General features: G+C 43.2%; 1 protein-coding gene across 1 annotated transcript in view; it reads right to left on the bottom strand.

Annotated features, from left to right (window-relative positions):
- Positions 1–16927, bottom strand: part of CFAP61 (cilia and flagella associated protein 61) — a 263247-nt gene that overhangs the window by 2577 nt on the left and 243743 nt on the right. Inside the window, exon 26 of the mRNA XM_012757361.2 lies at positions 6644–6734. Within this exon, the coding sequence (XP_012612815.2) occupies positions 6644–6734 (91 nt within the window). The remainder of the gene's footprint in view (positions 1–6643; positions 6735–16927) is intronic.

Genomic DNA, 16927 nt, shown 5'->3' with positions numbered 1-16927 from the left:
GTACATCATTATTAACTTTAGGCACCCATGCTGTGCAAGGTCACTAACCTCATTTCTCCCGTGTAACCGAAACTTTGTCCCCTTTGAACACCATCTCCCCTTTCTTTCCATGCTCCCAACCCCCTACCCCATGCCTTGTTAACCACTGTCCCACCCTCTATTTCTATGAATTTGACGTATATAGATTCCACTTGTAAATGGGATCGTGCAGTATTTGTCTTTCTGTGTCTGACTTATTCCATTTAGCTTAATTCCCTCCAGGTTCATCCATGTTATTGCAAATGACAGAATTTCCGTCTTTTTAAAGCTGAATAGTATTCCATTGTGTATATGCACCACATTTTCTTTATCGTTCATCTGTCTATGGACACGTGAGTTGTTTCCATGTCTTGGCCATTGTGAATAATGCTGCAATGAACGGGGGAGTGCAGACATACTGATTTAGACATACTGATTTCAATTCCTTTGGCTATATACCCACAAGTGGGATTGCTGGATTATATGGTAATTCTATTTTTAGTTTTGTAAGGAATCTCCATACCATTTTCCAAAATGGCTGTATTAGTTTACATTTCCACCAACAGTGTACAAGCATTCTCTTTTCTCCACATCCTTGCCAATAGTTTTTATCTTTCATCTTTGGATTGCAGCCATTTCCCAGATGTGAGGAGATAGCTCATTATGGTTTTAATTTGTATTTCCCTGATGATTAATTGTTTTCTCTGCATTTATTGGAATGATCATATAGTTTTTGTTCTTCGAGCATGATGTTTTGGGATTCATCTACTGTACTGTAGAATGTATTAGTACTTCACATCTTTTCATGGCTGAATACTATTCCATCGTGTGCATAGACCACATTTGTTTATCCATTGCTCTGTTGGTGGACTTTCGGGTTGTTTCCTTCTTGATATTCTGAATAGTGCTTTTTCAAACATCCATATACAAGTGTTCATTTTGAACACCTGTTTGAATTCTTTAGACTATATACCTAGGAGTCCAATTGTTAGGTCATATGGTAATTCTGTGTGTTACTTTTAAGGTGCCATCCAACTATTTTCCATAGCAGTTACACAATTTTACATTCCCACCAGCAATGCAAGGGTTGCAGTTTTTTCACATCCTTACAAACATTTATTCCTTCTACCTGCTTTTTAAATTTTAGCCATCCTAGTGGGTGTGAAGTGGTATCTCACTATGGTTCTGATTTGCATTTCCCTAATAATTCCTGTAAACAGGTTTACTTCTGGATCCTCTGGGTTTTTTTGTGTGTTTTTTTGAGACAGAGTCTCACTTTGCTGCCCAGGCTAGAGTGAGTGCTGTGGCGTCAGCCTAGCTCACAGCAACCTCAAACTCCTGGACTCAAGCAATCCTCCTGCCTCAGCCTCCCGAGTAGCTAGGACTACAGACATGTGCCACCATGCCCAGCTAATTTTTTCTATATATATTAGTTAGCCAATTAATTTCTTTCTATTTATAGTAGAGATGGGGTCTTGCTCTTGCTCAGGCTGGTTTCGAACTCCTGACCTCTAGCAATCCAATTGCCCTGGCCTCCCAGAGCGCTAGGATTACAGGTGTGAGCCACTGCGCCTGGCCTGGATCCTCTGTTTTATTCCATTGATCTACACATCTATCCTGATGCAAATACCACATTGTCCTGGTTTGAAATCAGAAAATGTTGAGTCCTTCAATTTGGGTCCTTTCCCCATCTCTACCTGCCCTAAGATATTTTTAGCTATTTGGAGTTCCCTGCATTTCCATATGAATTTAGGATTTGTATTTCCATAAAATTACCCATAGGATTTTGAAAAGATTACATTGAATCTGTAGATGGTTTGGGGTGGTATTGCCATCTTGACAATATGAAGTCTTCAAATCCATGAACATAGATGTCTTTCCATTTATTTAGATTATCTTCAATTTCTTTCAGAAATGTTTTGTAGTTTTCAGTATACAAGTCTTGTACCACTTGAGATAAATTCATTCCCAAGTATTTTATTCATTTTGATGATATTATAAGTATAATTTTTCCTCAATTTCATTTTCAGATGATTCATTGCTAACGTAGACAACTGATGATTGTGTGTTGATCTTGTATCCTGCAACTTACCTGACTTCACTTGTTAGCTCTGATAGTTATTTTGTGGATTTTTTAGGATCACATCATCTGAGAATAGAAAGAGTTTTACTTCTTCCTTTCCAGTGTGGATATCTTTATTTCTTTTTCTTGTCTGATTGCTCTGGCTAGAACTTCCAGTGCCATGTGGAATAATAAGTGGTGAAAGCAGGCATCTTTGTCTTATTCCAGATCTCAGGGATAAGATTTCAGCTTTTAGTCATTCACCACTGAGTGTGATGTTGCTGTGAGTTTTTGATAAATACCCTTTATCAGATTGGGGACATTTCCTTCTGTTAATAGGTTTTTCTTAGTGTTTTTACCATTAAAGTGTGTTTGATTTTGTCAAATTCATGTTCTGTGTCAATTGAGATGACAGTGTTTTCCAAACTCTTTGTCCTGTTAATATAGTATATTACATTGATTTATTTTCATATTCTGAACCAACCTTACATTCCTGGGGTAAATCCCACTTGGTTATGGTGTACAGTCCTTTTAATATGCTTCTGGATTTGGTTTGCTAATATTCTGCTGAAGATTTTTGCATCTAAATCCATAAGGGATATTGCTCTGTATTTTTCTTTTCTTGTAGGGTGTTTGTATGGCTTTGGTGTCAGGATAATGCTAGCCTCACAGAATAGTTCTTTTTTTGGGGAAGAGTTCAAGAGGATTCATGTTAATCTTCTTTAAATGTTTGGTAGAATTCATTAGTGAAGCTATCTAGTCGTGGGCTTTTCTTTTTGGGGAGGGTTTTGATTACTGAGTCAATATCTTTACTTGTTATAGGTCTGTTGAGATTTTCTATTTCTTCTTGAGTCAGTTTTTGTTTGTTTCTAGGAATGTGTCCATTTCATCTGGGTTATCTAATTGGCTGGCATACCCTTGTCTATTGTATTCTCTCATAATTCCTTTTTACTTTTGTAAGGTTGGTAGTAATGCCCCTACTTCCATTTCAGATTTTAATAATTTGAGTCTTTTTTCTTAGTTTAGTTAATGGTTTGTCCATTTTCTTGATCTTCTCAAAAAACTAACTTTGTTTTTATTGATTTTTTCCTTATTTTTCTATTCTCTATTTCATTTATCTCCGCTCCAATCTGTGTTATTTCCTTCCTACTCCTGGCATTTGCGTTTAGTTTGGTTTTCTTTTTCTAGTTCCTTAAGGTATAAAATTAGGTTATTGATTTGAGATAATTTTTTATGTAGGCATTTATAGCTATAAATTCTCCTCTGAAAATTGCTTTCTTTGCATCCCATACATTTTTGTATGTTGTATTTTAGTTTTCATTCTTCTCTAAGTATTTCAAATAAGCCTTCTGATTTCTTCTTTGACCCACTGGCTGCCTAAAAGTGTGTTAATTTCTATAAATTTGTGCATTTTCCAGTTTTCTTTCTGTTATTGATTTCCAGCTTCATTCCATTGTGGCTAGAGAATATACTTTGTCTGACTTAAGTCTTTCAAAATTTATCGACACTTGTTTTGTGGCCTAACATGTGGCATATCCTGGAGAATGTTCCATGTGCATTTGAGAATAACGTGCATTCTTCTGCTGAGTGGAGTGTTCTGGTTTACAGTGGTGTTGAAATCCTCTATTTCCTTATTGTCTTCTATCTGGTTGTTCTATCCATTATTGAAAGTGGGATATTGAAATCGCCAATTATCATTTTAGAACTATCTGTTTTTTCCTTCAATTCTGTCAGCTTGGTTTCATATATTTTGGGGTTCTGTTGTTAAGTGAGTATATGTTTATAATGGTTACATCTTTCTTAAAGGATTCTGAAGGATCATTTTGAATGCACAAAATTTTACTGTGGCCAGTGACTCTTTGGCTTGTAAAACGCAGTGCCAGTGGATTTATAATCTGTCCCTTTCTTTACTTTCTCAAAAGGATTTGAGATATCTTATAATGAGCTTTAAAAAAAAAATATATATATATAGATTTGAGATGATTTCTAATAACCGTCATAGATAATAGTCTTTTATTCTTTTCTTCACGTGTGGAGGGAAAGGAAAATTGATATACTAAACTCTAGGATATCACAGTTAATGGGGTTGAACTTCTGTACTTCCCTGAAGGCAAGGTAGAAAGTGAAACAAAATGAATCACATCATTTCAATATCTGAGAACGGGAATCGCTGTTATTTTTTATGCAGGCTGTCCATTTTATTTGCCTGTTACCAGACTCTTGAATTAAATTCCTGCATGTCTGTTTATATGGCCTTCACTTCCACTGTCAGCCTGTCTGTAACTGTCACCGCCATTGCTGCTTGTGGCGGCCGCACTTACCGAGCCATTCTCCTGTGCCGTGTGCTCACAGCATCGCCTCGACACTCCTCCCACAGCCCTCTGAGGGAGAAACAGCGGCCCCTGTTCTACAGGTGTCAGAGGATCTGCCCGAGGCCACACTGAGGAGTCCCACTGAGCCGGCACAGACATCACTCTGCGCACAACCTCTCCCTGAGGCCTTTCCAGAAATGGAAATGCCGAAAACAGAACAATCCCCCATGGAGATTTTTCTTCCAGAGGTTTTGCTTTCTGGAAATCTAGAAAACCCACAAGAATGGCTGGGGAGTCCTTAGTGTGCCTTTGGCAAATGTCCATGGCTACTTCTGGTCTACTGACAGACTAGGCCTGCTGTCCACACTGGGTTCATTCATAGCCAACTGGTCCACAGCAAATGTCAGGTCATGCATAAAAGTTTGAGAGTGTGTCAGTGAGTACCATGAACATGTAGGATGTCATTGGGCTTGATAGTTTACTTGGAAAGGTGAAGGGAAAGCTTCCCTTTTAAGCTTGATGCCTAAAACCCCTTGGCTCCCTGCAAAATATTAACTGAGGACCTCTGGTTAAGAAAGATTCAGAAGCCAGCATGGTGGCTCACGCCTGTAGTCCCAGCAACTCGGGAGGCTGAGGCGGGAGAAGAGCTTAAGCCCAGGTGTTCATGATCAGCCTGGGCAACATAGCAAGACCCCATCCCTAAAAATAATAATAATAATAAAAATATAAAGTTTAGTCATGGAGTTTTGCTGGGATCACTAGAAAACAAATCTTCACTACTGGGGCAGTAGTAAATGTGCAATTACATTCTGGAAGGAAGGGAGGTACGTGAGGTGTTGAGTAGGGTTCAGTAAGGGTTCACCAGGCTCACAACTCAGGTTCAGATTTCAGTCTGAGGTGACCTCACTGCATACCTAGGATGAAGCGCAGGGACCTGTTTGACCTGGGAGCATCTTTAACTTATATCTGCATTTCCACACGAATGGCTTGCACAGCATCTGACCTTGGCATCTAGACATCATGCCCTCCACTTCCCTCATTTGCATTTACCTGCCTGGATCCTGAAGACATTTCCGTTTGGTTTAAACTTTCAACCTATGGGTTCCCAATCTGAACCTACTTCATATTAGTAAATTGGTCACATTTCCCCGTGGGATCCAGGAGTAAAACTGCAGGCAATGAGAAGGTTCTGGAACAAGCAGTTGGGCCCCAGATGGCCTACGGTCTCAGCCTTGGGGTGAGAGACCCTTGAGTTTGAAGCTTCCTGGCCACTGGCTGGCTGTGTCAGCATGGAAGACTATTTAAAATCTCTAAGCTTCAGCTTCTTCACTGGTAAAATTAAGATGGTAACACCAGTACCCAACGACTTCCAAGGGTTCTTGTCGTGACTCAGAGAGGTGGCGCGTGCTGCCTGCTAGAATGTAGTAGCCACTTGGTCCTTGATCTCCAGCTGTGCTTTCCAATGAGGCAGCTTACACCATGGGAGCCTGCAAGGCTGGTGGGTGCTCTCAAGTGGGAGTGGCACTGGAGATGTAGGAATTGCCCATTGAGATGGCAAAACGACGTGGAAACTGACCCAGGCCCCAGCCCTTGTCTGCACTAAGCAAAGTCTAGGATGGATATTCGATCACTCTCTGAGCACAGGTGTTAACTTTCCACAACTCTGCTAAGGACTCTAGTCTTGAAAGACCTAATTTACTTTGAAGTTTCACAAATACTTTCCTATTTATATACACTGCAGAGTCAAATTTCTTGCTGAGTTTGAAGCCTTTGGAATATGTAGCCTAATCTCAAATTAATGCTGTATCACTTTGAGAAAGACATTTTAATTACAGAACGAGTGCTTTATGACATCTGGATGACTTCTCTTTACATCTTTAAAGCAACACACACACGAATGCTCAGCAAATGGCTGGCAAATACAGACAGAAACTAAAGGAATGCAATCTTCATGCAAGTAATATAACCCATATCCAGTTAACAGCCAACACTCTTAGCTGATAATAAAAATATAGTTACTTGCAAAAAGGGAAAAGAAATTTTCTCCCCATAAAAGTATTTAAATAAAATCACTTTCCCTGAAATATCCCTGTCTATGCTTACATACTCTGTAGTTTGTTTACATGAAATACAGTCGGTCTAAAAAGCAAGACCATAAAATGGGAATGTAGGAAAAAGTCCAAATGATCAACAACTATCAACTGCTTAAAATTTGCAAGGAATGATCCACATATCCATTAATCACTCTTACCTCCTTGGAGGCTAAGATTTGGTGTAACTCTTTCCTGAGATCAATAAAACGATCGTGGAAGAGGGCCATGCACCACGACTCCGTGAAGTAGCTAGTGAGGAAAGAAGAGATTCAGTGAGCTGGCAACCCTCTCATTACCACTAATAAAGTATTTACCTGCTTTTTTTGCCTTTATAAATTACAGTTCTGGCCCCATTGCAATCGTTTGCTCATAAAATGCCTTGTGGAACAGCCTGGCCAATCAATTCTTTAAATGGATGTTCCTGCTGGAAGGCCAGGTTCCATAATTACATTTAAAGTGGTTTAATTCAGAGCTGGGGCAAGACCCAGTGAAGAATCCTGATTTTATCAGCATTTAAAAGCCTGAAGACTTGTAAAGAACGGTGTCTCCATTATCTGCCCTCGTTTGAGAAAAACAGATTGCAAGATTAACTGAACTGCTGCATAAACAAATTAAATTTGGGTAGACAATAACACAAATGTTGTTCATCATTAAGGTTTCTGGATTAATAATGACCAGAAAAACAGGCTGTCATGGTGTTGCAACATGGTCTTCGCACAGTTGGGCTGATGCTTAATTGAATCTCTTGTAGGGGAGCCACTCTTTTGGTGTTTACATTTGTTTAACTTTTCACTGAAAACTGCATAAATGCTTTGTTACATGGAGAACAATATGGTTATCTTTTGTTTGCAGGTGATCACTAAAAAATTTGATGGACTCTTGGAATAACCAAGAACATTTATTGGTATTTAACTCTTACTTTATTTTAATGCTAAGAGTCTTGGAACAGGAAACTCAACTTCTACAGGGTCAGAGCCACGTTGATTATGTGGGCTTTGCTCTCCTCTGCTTGTGAGTTTGCAGTTGCTATGATTGTTAACGGACGTCATGTGTGTGCACAGGGGACGAGAAAGCTGGTGCCCTGTGTAGATGAGCGCCTTCTGTTTTCCAAGACATAAAAGTTAGTTCTTGGGGATGGAAGTGGAGAGTAGGGGCTACTGGGGCGTTAGAAGACACGATGACAAGGGTCTGCATTAGGGTCAGCATGGCACTGGGCTGTACCAGTTACACCCATCACCTATTCACTTGCCCAGACTAGGACATAAATTCCTGCTGAATCGCCTACTTTGTTGTTCAGTTCATACATCTCTCCAACTATTAACATGCTGTCTTTCCTTGATTGCTGAAATCCCCCATGTTTGTTTCCATGACACCTTCGGAAGTTCCCACCCTCTTGGCTTGGGGGTCTACAGCCACATCTGCCCAGGCGGCACAGCCTCTTTTTCCCTGCCTTCCTCTCCTCCAGCCCCTGTTCCAGCAACCCAGGTGCTGTTCCGCGTCTTCCCTGCCCTGCTTTTACAACTGTGCCTCCCTCTGTGTTGCCCATAGGTGACTCTTCATTGCTGGAACTCTGGGGACATCCCACTTCCCTTAGGAATATGTGACTGATGCTCCTGAGCCCCAGCCACTATCTAAATGCCCACGTTCCCGCAGCTTGTCCCGTATGGAAGAATTTTGCTGCTCTAAAAAATCCTCCGTGCTCTGCCCATTCACCTCTTCCTCCTTCCTGCCCTCCGAACCTCTGGCAAGTTAACTTTTATTGGAGAAAATGGGGGCTGTGTGACAATTTTTATAAAATGCTTTAAAAATCCTACAGTGTCCAGCATTTATTTCAAAAGTAGTGTTCTCCCGATAACAAAACACTATTGCACAGCAGACTTGCCTGCAGCTCCTAAAATGAATGGAGGCATGGCATGAGGCTGTGAGCTCAGGGTCCCCACAGTGGCTGGTCCAGGGCTGGGCCTCAGGGCATGGTGAGGGCAAAGGTCAGACTCAGGTGGTCTCCCCCGCCCAAGGACAGCCTCAGCACCAGCTACAGCCACCCTGTGGGGCTGGGTGAACGGGGGTTAGGGGCTCACTGGGGTTTACTCTCCTCCCTCCCCTCCATATGGAATGACCTCCAGGCCTCAGTTTCCTTCTCCATAGAAAGGAGAGGAGCATCCCGAATATTTGCAAAGTTGGGGGGCAGGTTTGTGTATTGACGGCTGCTGAGTGCTATGGCACGATCAGCATTGGTGATAAGCTTTGGGGAAATTTATTTGTATATTTCCATTCATGGTAATATCAATTAAAAAAATAAAAGGATATTGACTTCTTTTCCAAATGATATTCAAAAAAGAGAAGATTAATAGGCGCCACTAAGTAACCTGCGTAGCTGGTAATCTAGAACTCTTCAGGAGAGAGGGTTGGGTGGGAACACGGAGACCCGCAAACCAAGAGGGCGGCAACTTCCGACCATACGGTGGAAATAAGCACTGGGGTTTCAGCAATTGAGGAAAGACAGCGAGTTAATGGTTGCCTTTTAAGTGGCTGTGTGCACTGGGCCATTAATACCACCGAAACCGTGTCTACACAGGTGCGAGGAAAAGTCACCCAAAGTCTCCAGGGCCTAAATAGAGGACGCTGCTATCTCTGTTCACTTTGCCAATGGCTGGCCCGGTTTATCTGGGCGGACTTACATTCTCCATCACCTTTGCAAATAATACACTTTTCTAAGAAGCCCCAGGAGATGTTGACTTGTGGAAGTCAATTAACCATTCCTGGTCGATACGGTCCAATCATTAAGCAATTGATTAGACTTCTCCGGAGCTCACTCTCATCTGGCCACCGAGGCTGTTTTATTGACCAGTTCATACAACCTGGGTGGGCACCTGGAAAGCGGTCCGGCCATTGGCCAGGCTGCAGGCTGGGAAAGGCAGCTCCACACACGCACTGCAAGAAGCGATGGGGAAAGCACCACACATGCACGGGGAAAGAGGGTGGCTAGCAGGTGTCCATGAAAGGCCTGGGTCTGAACTCCCAGGCCGGGGCTCGTCTCAGAGCAGCAGGCGAGGATGCTGCAGAAGCGAGGCCGCATCTCCCAGCATCCACGCGCTCGGCCGCGAGCCGCTAAACTGTGCAAGTGTGCAAAACGGAGGTGGGTGGGCAGAGAAGAAAGGCATTACTTTTTCCAAGATTTTTTTTTTTCTTTAATGAAAGCATTCTAATTTTCTCTTGGTGTGATAATAGCCAGTTTTTGCTTTTAGAGCTGTTAAGAGGATTCCCCATCTGCCACTCACGCCTGCACAGAGTTCTGCTCAAAGCTGCCTTTTGTCCAGGTGGGGAGTGCAGCTAGGGTGGTCTGCGGGCTTCCTTAGAGAATGGTGCTCTCATTTGTGCATCAACTTTCTGGGACGGACACCACCTTAGATTCATGGCAGAGGGTAGACAGTTCTCTTCCTGAGGTCCCCGGCTCAAGGGCATGCTCAGTAATGAGTCTCAACCTTGTGATCCCGCGGGATAGAGCACGGCTGCCAGGGTTTTTCTCTTGTCTGTGCCACGTTTACATGCAACTCGCAGAAGGGGGGCAGTGATAAATATCATAGTAGCAAATAGACACCCTGAGGCCAGGTATGACCTATGAACGTGTTCACTTGGCCCGAGCAACATTTGGAATTTGCATTTCAGGCCTTTCTTTGAAAAATCAGATTAGGCAATGCTGGGTCCTTGTTGCTGTGTGGCGGCAGTCAGCCCAGTTGCTAGAGATGCCCTCTGTGGTTCGTCCTGTTATCCCACCAGCCTGGCCGGTGTCACTCATCTGCACTGGCTATGGCAGGCGTCTGGGGGGTGCCATGCCTGGCTGAGAAGTTTGGGTGAGATGGAGGCAGGTGTGTCTAAACACGTTCTCTGAAGCCACTCTGCCATAGCTTCTTCCCATGCTGGTCTATGTGCTGAAGACACCAGAGCGATGTCCTATCTTCCTTCCTTCATCTTCTCGTCCATCCACCCATCTATCCATTCGTCCATCCACTCACCCATCCATCCACCCATCCATCCACCCATCCATCCACCCATCCATCCATCCACCCATCCATCCATCATTCCATCCATCCACCCATCCATCCATCCATCCACCCATCCATCCATCCACCCACCCATCCATCCACCCACCCATCCATCCACCCACTCATCCATCCACCCACCTGTCCATCCATCCATCCGTCCATCCATCCGTCCGTCCATCCACCCATCCATCCACCCATCCATCCATCCACCCACCCACCCACCCATCCATCCATCCACCCACCCATCCATCCATCCATCCATCCATCCATCCATCCATCCATCCACTCACCTATCCATCCATCCATCCATCCATCCATCCATCCATCCATCCATCATTCCATCCATCCATCATTCCATCCATCCACCCATCCATCCATCCATCCATCCATCCATCCATCCATCCATCCATCCATCCATCCATCCTAACAGGTGTGATGAGGCCTTTCCAAACCCTGTGTATTTCCAACACCCACTTCCCTCTGGTCCTCTGTCCTGTGCTGCCTCACTCCACCCCTCAACGAAGACTCATTCCTTCCCGGTGCTCCCATGAAGACCTTCTATCCTCTCTTCTCTGGCCCAGGTGTCTTCCAGGGCTTCTGACTTCACGGCTGCAACGTGGCAAGGAGGGGAAGACCTAGGAGTCATCCTTTCTCATTAGTCAGTTACAGCCACTATGTCTGTGTCAGGCACTGTGTTGGGCACTGAGGGTACTGTGGTGAAGGGGAGTCCCTGTCCCCTAAAGTGCACATGGAGGGGGTGGGGGTGGCACAGCATGGAATGGCTGCAGGGGGTACACTCCGGGGAGGCTGAGGCTAGAGCATGGCCCAGCTGGGAATGAAACTGTGGCCCTCTTGACCTCAGTTCTTTGTCCTTTCTGTGGCTGCATTTCTAGGTCTGTCTCTCTTGGGCTAGTGTTTGCCAAACTTCAGTCACTTGGGAGCCCATTCTTTTTTTGTGTGACTACATTACTGATTACTTCCAAAATTTTCTTTACATTGATTTGCCTTTTTTTTAAACTGAAATAATTGCTTTTGCCTCATCCTAAGCAATAATATCTATGAAATTATAGGTTTGATGTGCTTGTTATATTTTTCCTAATTCTTTTTGAAATTAATTCATAATCAGAAAGACGGTGGTTGTGCCACGTTACTTTGCATGCCACCTGGCGGATGCTTACTACTCTCTGGGACACACCATTGTCCGTCACAGCTTGATGCTGCAGGCACTGTTATATTCACTGGGGGACACAAACCTACAGACACTGTTGTAAATAATTTCTGTGCATTATCTCATTTCTTCCTAATTCCAATCCTCCAAAGTGGGACTTACATTTTACAGCTGAAGAAACAGTTCAGAGAGGTTAAATGATTTGCCCAAGGTCACACAGCTAGGAAGTGGGTGGACTGAGTCTTACCCATAATTCTGCATGACCCATGCTGTTCAGATAACTGCACAACCAGAGCTCATTTGCTTATGCTCATTCCCAAGTCTTTCTAGCAACTTGCTTAATCACTCCAGTTTCCTTGGTATCTCCTATATTAGCTAGGATTAGGTTTGATTGTAATTACAGAAAATTTCAAAGTAACTGTGGCTTTAAAAAGGCAGAGATATACTTTTTTTTTTTTTTTATGTGAAGAAAATCTAGATGGATAGTCCGGGGCTGGTATGGTGTATCCATGGACATCAGAGCATAGTACCATTCACAGGGCTTTGGCTTCACGATACAAAATGGCTGCTGAGCTCCAGTCATCACACACATGTTCTGGGGTGGAGAAAGAGAAAAAGAGGGCCCTTCCATTCTCCTCTAAGGAAACTTCCTAGAAGTTTCACAAAGTACTCCTACTTCTATCTTACTGACCAACATTTTGTCATATGGTCTTGTAGGCTGCTGGGGGGTGGAGGAGTCTGGGAATCGCTGTCATTTATTTTGGGTATTATGTACTGTCCTATAAATCAGATTTCTGTCTCTGAAGAGGAAAGAGAGAATGGATGTTGTGTCTTCTGTGATACTCAATAGAATCTATAGCACCTACTTTTATAATAATGAAAATCTTTTCTTAAACTTAAGTTTATGAAAATTGGGAGTGATAGACACGTTCTGTTAGTTTTTAGTTGAAGTTCCCAGAGTGAGAACATGTCTATCACTCTAGATTCCAGTCTGTCCCCAAATTAAATATTTTTTGGGGAAAAAAATCCCATACGATATTTTCCATATGTAACTACCACCTCCAAGCTGGTGGGACAGTCTCGGTGTCCTCAGAGTTCTCTATGTCCCCATCTGGCCTGACGTGGCTTCAATGCAGAAAATAGGGAGCAATTTGTGTTCACACTGTAACATTGTGTTATGGTCAACTTATTTTGCCCATAAAGTGGATTTGGGCATTGCAATAAAAATTGCAAAAATAAGAATAGAACAAATAAGTATTTATAGTTAACCCTAGGTTTGCTTGGAAATTATACCCCACGTTTCTGGGCTGGTAGAGTTTATTCAGGGATGGTGTATTTCACACGATCAGACATAGCCCTGTGACAAAAAAACCCTAAAGACCAACATGGAAGTTTGATTGTAAATATTTTCTTGAGTTCAACCTAAGATTTCCAGAATGTGTATCTAGTTTTTTTTTTTTTTTTATTGCTTTGAGGTAAATCTAGAAAGGTTAAGATTAATGATTTTGAAAGCAAAACTAACTTGTTATTTGATAACCAATTGTAATTTTCACTTGCCAGGGTGGACATAACAGAAAAACAAGTATCTTCAGACTCTAATTTGGCTATGGTTTCATGGTTGCAACCTGGAGTGGACTTGAATGTTCACTCCTGTGCAGAAACAGCTCTTAGCATCCATTGACGCTAAGACCCAAATTCGAATCTTTGGCAGAAATCAGCTATCTTCTGAATGGCTTGTAAAAATCTTCTCTCTGAAGGCTACAGAAGGGGATTTTGGCTCATTATCCCGGTTTACCTGGGAACTCAGAAGCTAACATTTCTTAAAACCAGGAGTGCCACATGCACTGAGACCCCAGACTGGCCGTCCTGGTGCTGGGAGGCACTGCTTTGCCCGTCTTTTTCTGCTCCGAACACGTGGCTGCGTATCTGTTGGAGGCCATAGGAGCTGGCATGATTTATTCAATGTGTGACTGTGAGCCGAACACACCCCCTGCCCGAGGGAGGGAGGTTGTGCTCTTTCACAAGCACAGGTTTTGCTCCAGGTTCCCCGTCTGTAAGGACATGGAGTCCCAACCTTCTGTGCCTTTATCAGAGCACATTTCTTGGGGACCGCAAACTCCCTGCCCCTCTCGCAACCAGAATCTTAGTTTTCAGAAATAATATTCTTGCTGAGTTATCTAAAAAAAAAAATGTGTCTGCTGTCCAATTGTTTTTTCCGAATCCTGGACACTCCAGACCAGGAATAGCTGCACTTCACCTTAGAAGATGGAACACGTTGACTCGTGAACCTTATGAACCTGGCCACGGACAGCATTTCCCTCTTGCTTTGGCCTCTAGGGAGCTCAACGCCTCGTGTCTAGGGACATGCTGCTCCATCCTCACCATGTAAATTTCCCAAACAAAGACCATGCTGGAGTACAGGTCTCTCCACCTCAGCTCAGCAACTGTCCTGGCCTTAGTTTCCCATTTACTGGTGTTTCTTTTTCTTTTTCCCCCAGGTCTGCCACTTGTCAGCTTGTGGGCTAGTAAGCTTTAACCTCTTCCAGGCTCTGTCTTCTTAGCTGTAAAATGGAGATAATGATGGTCCTTCTTCCAAAGGGATTCTAGCGGAATTCAAGGAGACACTCCAGGGAAAAGATCTGGCTTTACACCTGGCGCTGGGGAAAGGGTCCGTATAAACTATAATTATTGCTTCGTTCTTACTTATCCGACTGCCTGTGTTTGTGTTAGCTGCCTCAAATCCTTTCTGGTTTGAATTACAAACTAAATAAAATTATTAAAATAAGCACTTTTTTTGTTTGCTGCTTAATTGAAAGAAAGTCTTCGGCATAAGTGCATTTTTTCTCCTCTGGGACTGCTTTTCCTCCCTTCAAGGGTGTCTGCATAAGTTAATTTACCTGCAATTTTATAGATCAACCAAGGTCAGAGGGACATCATAACAAGACTTCACGAAGTTTTGTCCTGCACGGAAGAGTTCTGTGGAAATGAGTAAAAATGACACAGAAATCGTCAAATTGAGGCCATGATTATTTTCTTTGTCTGAGTCGATGAAAGTTAAATACAAATTCTCCGCATGCAGTTCTTTCCTTGCTTTTCTGTCTGCTTTGTTGGGTGATCCGATTAAATTCAAATGGTCAAATCAGTTGTTCAGAGTGTATTAAAGTCACTCAAGCAGTCAGGAAAAAGGACCAGGGTCGAGGTCCAGGCGTTCCAAAGCCCAGTCTGGCCGGTTTTCTTCTGACCTGTTTTGAGTTTTGACCTGATTTTCCAGAGCAAAGCGGTTTTCTTATAGAAATAGCGTGTTGTTTATACACTTAAGAATTCTGTTTCTGTGAGTTCACCGTCGTGCTTGGTGCAGAGCGCAGTCACTGTGTCGTGTGCCCAGGCAGCAGGCCGTGCGGGGCGCCGGGTTTGGCTGTCCCATCAGCAACGCCCGCAGTCAGAACAAGACTTGAAGCTTTGCTGTATGCGTCTTCCCTTTGATTCCATCTGCAGTATTTCTTTGCACATCGCTGGTTTATTAGGGGCTGCATTAATTGAATTTGTACAATAAATCTAGTGCTCTGGAAGTTGTCCAGCTATTTACATTGATTTGTTATATAAGTTCAGGACTAATAGAATGAGGCGAGGTTAGCATTTAATTCTGGAGATAAAGGGAAGCTCTTAGTGCTTCAGCCTCCCTTCCTGTGTTCTTCTCCTCTTAGCCTGCTTCTCTCTTCAGAGAGAGCACAACCATTTTCCTTTAATTAGGCTGCAGAGAGCCCGGGCTAGCATTAGGCCACGCGGCCACTCAGCCTCGCTCACGGTCATGCCCATTTCCTATCTATTTTCTGCAGGAAAAGAAAAAAGTGTATACATGCACATACACATAAACCCCCAAGAGTCTGAGGAGGACAAAGGAGCCAGGTGGAATTACCTTTTGTGAGGCTGAGACTGCCAGAAGCAGCAAACCCCATTAAGATATTTGACTGCTTTATTATGCCTTTGGTTAAATTAGTTGCTCTTTAAATTTTAGAAAAGTGTTTAGTAGAAATATCATTTACCAGTGCAGAATAGATGCACCGAGTTTAATACATGCTTACATGATTCCCTTGTAACAGGCTTTTCTAATTAATGTGTCCATATTTTTTACCGAAGCTTTTTCAGAGACAATGAGAAACTACAAACTGTTTCTTTACTTCGTTCATTACTCTTATGGTTTGGGGTTTGTAGTTTCCAAAGATCAAGCATGAAAATTTAACTGTCCTATTCGTAGTTCTTACCTCCCCAACACACAATAAATGAGGGTAACGGATTGTAACCCGTGAAATAGTGGAAAGCTCCGTAAGTCTACACTGGTGTCAATAAAGGAATAAGCAGATACATGGAGGAGAAGGAAGACTTCTTCCTTGCAGCAGAATGCTACGTGATAAATTCTGAATGAATGATGGGATTAGGAAAATCACCATTTGGCAGACAACACAGCAATAATTGTTTCAGGCAAGAGCTGTCAATGGATGTTAAAATCAGTGGGAAAAAGCCGAGGAGAAGCATTTACATGGTCTCATAGTGTCACTAATTAATTATGAGAGTGAGCGCAGTACGTTTCCAGGGGAGGGGCCTGCAGCCCGCACCCAGCCAAGTGACCCCGCTCACAGCACCAGTGGGAGGACGACGTGGCCTCGTGGACCTCCTGCCACGACGCACGGGGGAGGGCGCAGTGTCACTCCCGTGGTTCCTGCCCAGTGCATAACCTGAAAGGCGTAAAGAGGAGACAGTGGACAAACCCAAATTCCTAGACATTCTACAGAGCAGCTGGCCTGGACTTCGCAGAAGTGGCGGTCACGACAGAAAAAGGCTGAGGAGCTGGCCCAGACTGGAGAAGGCTGGGGACACGCCACAGCTCGTTGCAGTGTGGGTTTCCGGACTGGACTTCGGGCCAAAAGAAGGAAATCAGTGGGACGATTAGCAAAATCTGAATGACTGAAGATTCCAATTTGTACTGTATTAATGCTACTTTAAAATTCTGACAGCTGTCCAATGGGTAGTACACAAGAATATCATTATTCTTAGGAAATGCGTAATGAAATATTTAGTGGTAAAGGGGTATTATGTCTGCCACTCACTCTCAAACCTCAGGACAAAAATTATGTCTTTCTATCCATGCAGAGAGAGAGTGTGTGTGTGTGTGTGAGAGAAAGAGAGAGAGAGAGAAAAAGAGAGAGAGACAGAGAGAGAGAATAATAAAGCAA

Source organism: Microcebus murinus, chromosome 16, assembly GCF_040939455.1.
Source record: "Microcebus murinus isolate Inina chromosome 16, M.murinus_Inina_mat1.0, whole genome shotgun sequence".
In the NCBI taxonomy this organism is placed as follows: Eukaryota; Metazoa; Chordata; class Mammalia; order Primates; family Cheirogaleidae; genus Microcebus; species Microcebus murinus.
The sequence above is the reverse complement of the archived record's forward strand: the minus strand, read 5'-3'. Positions and strand labels throughout refer to the sequence as shown.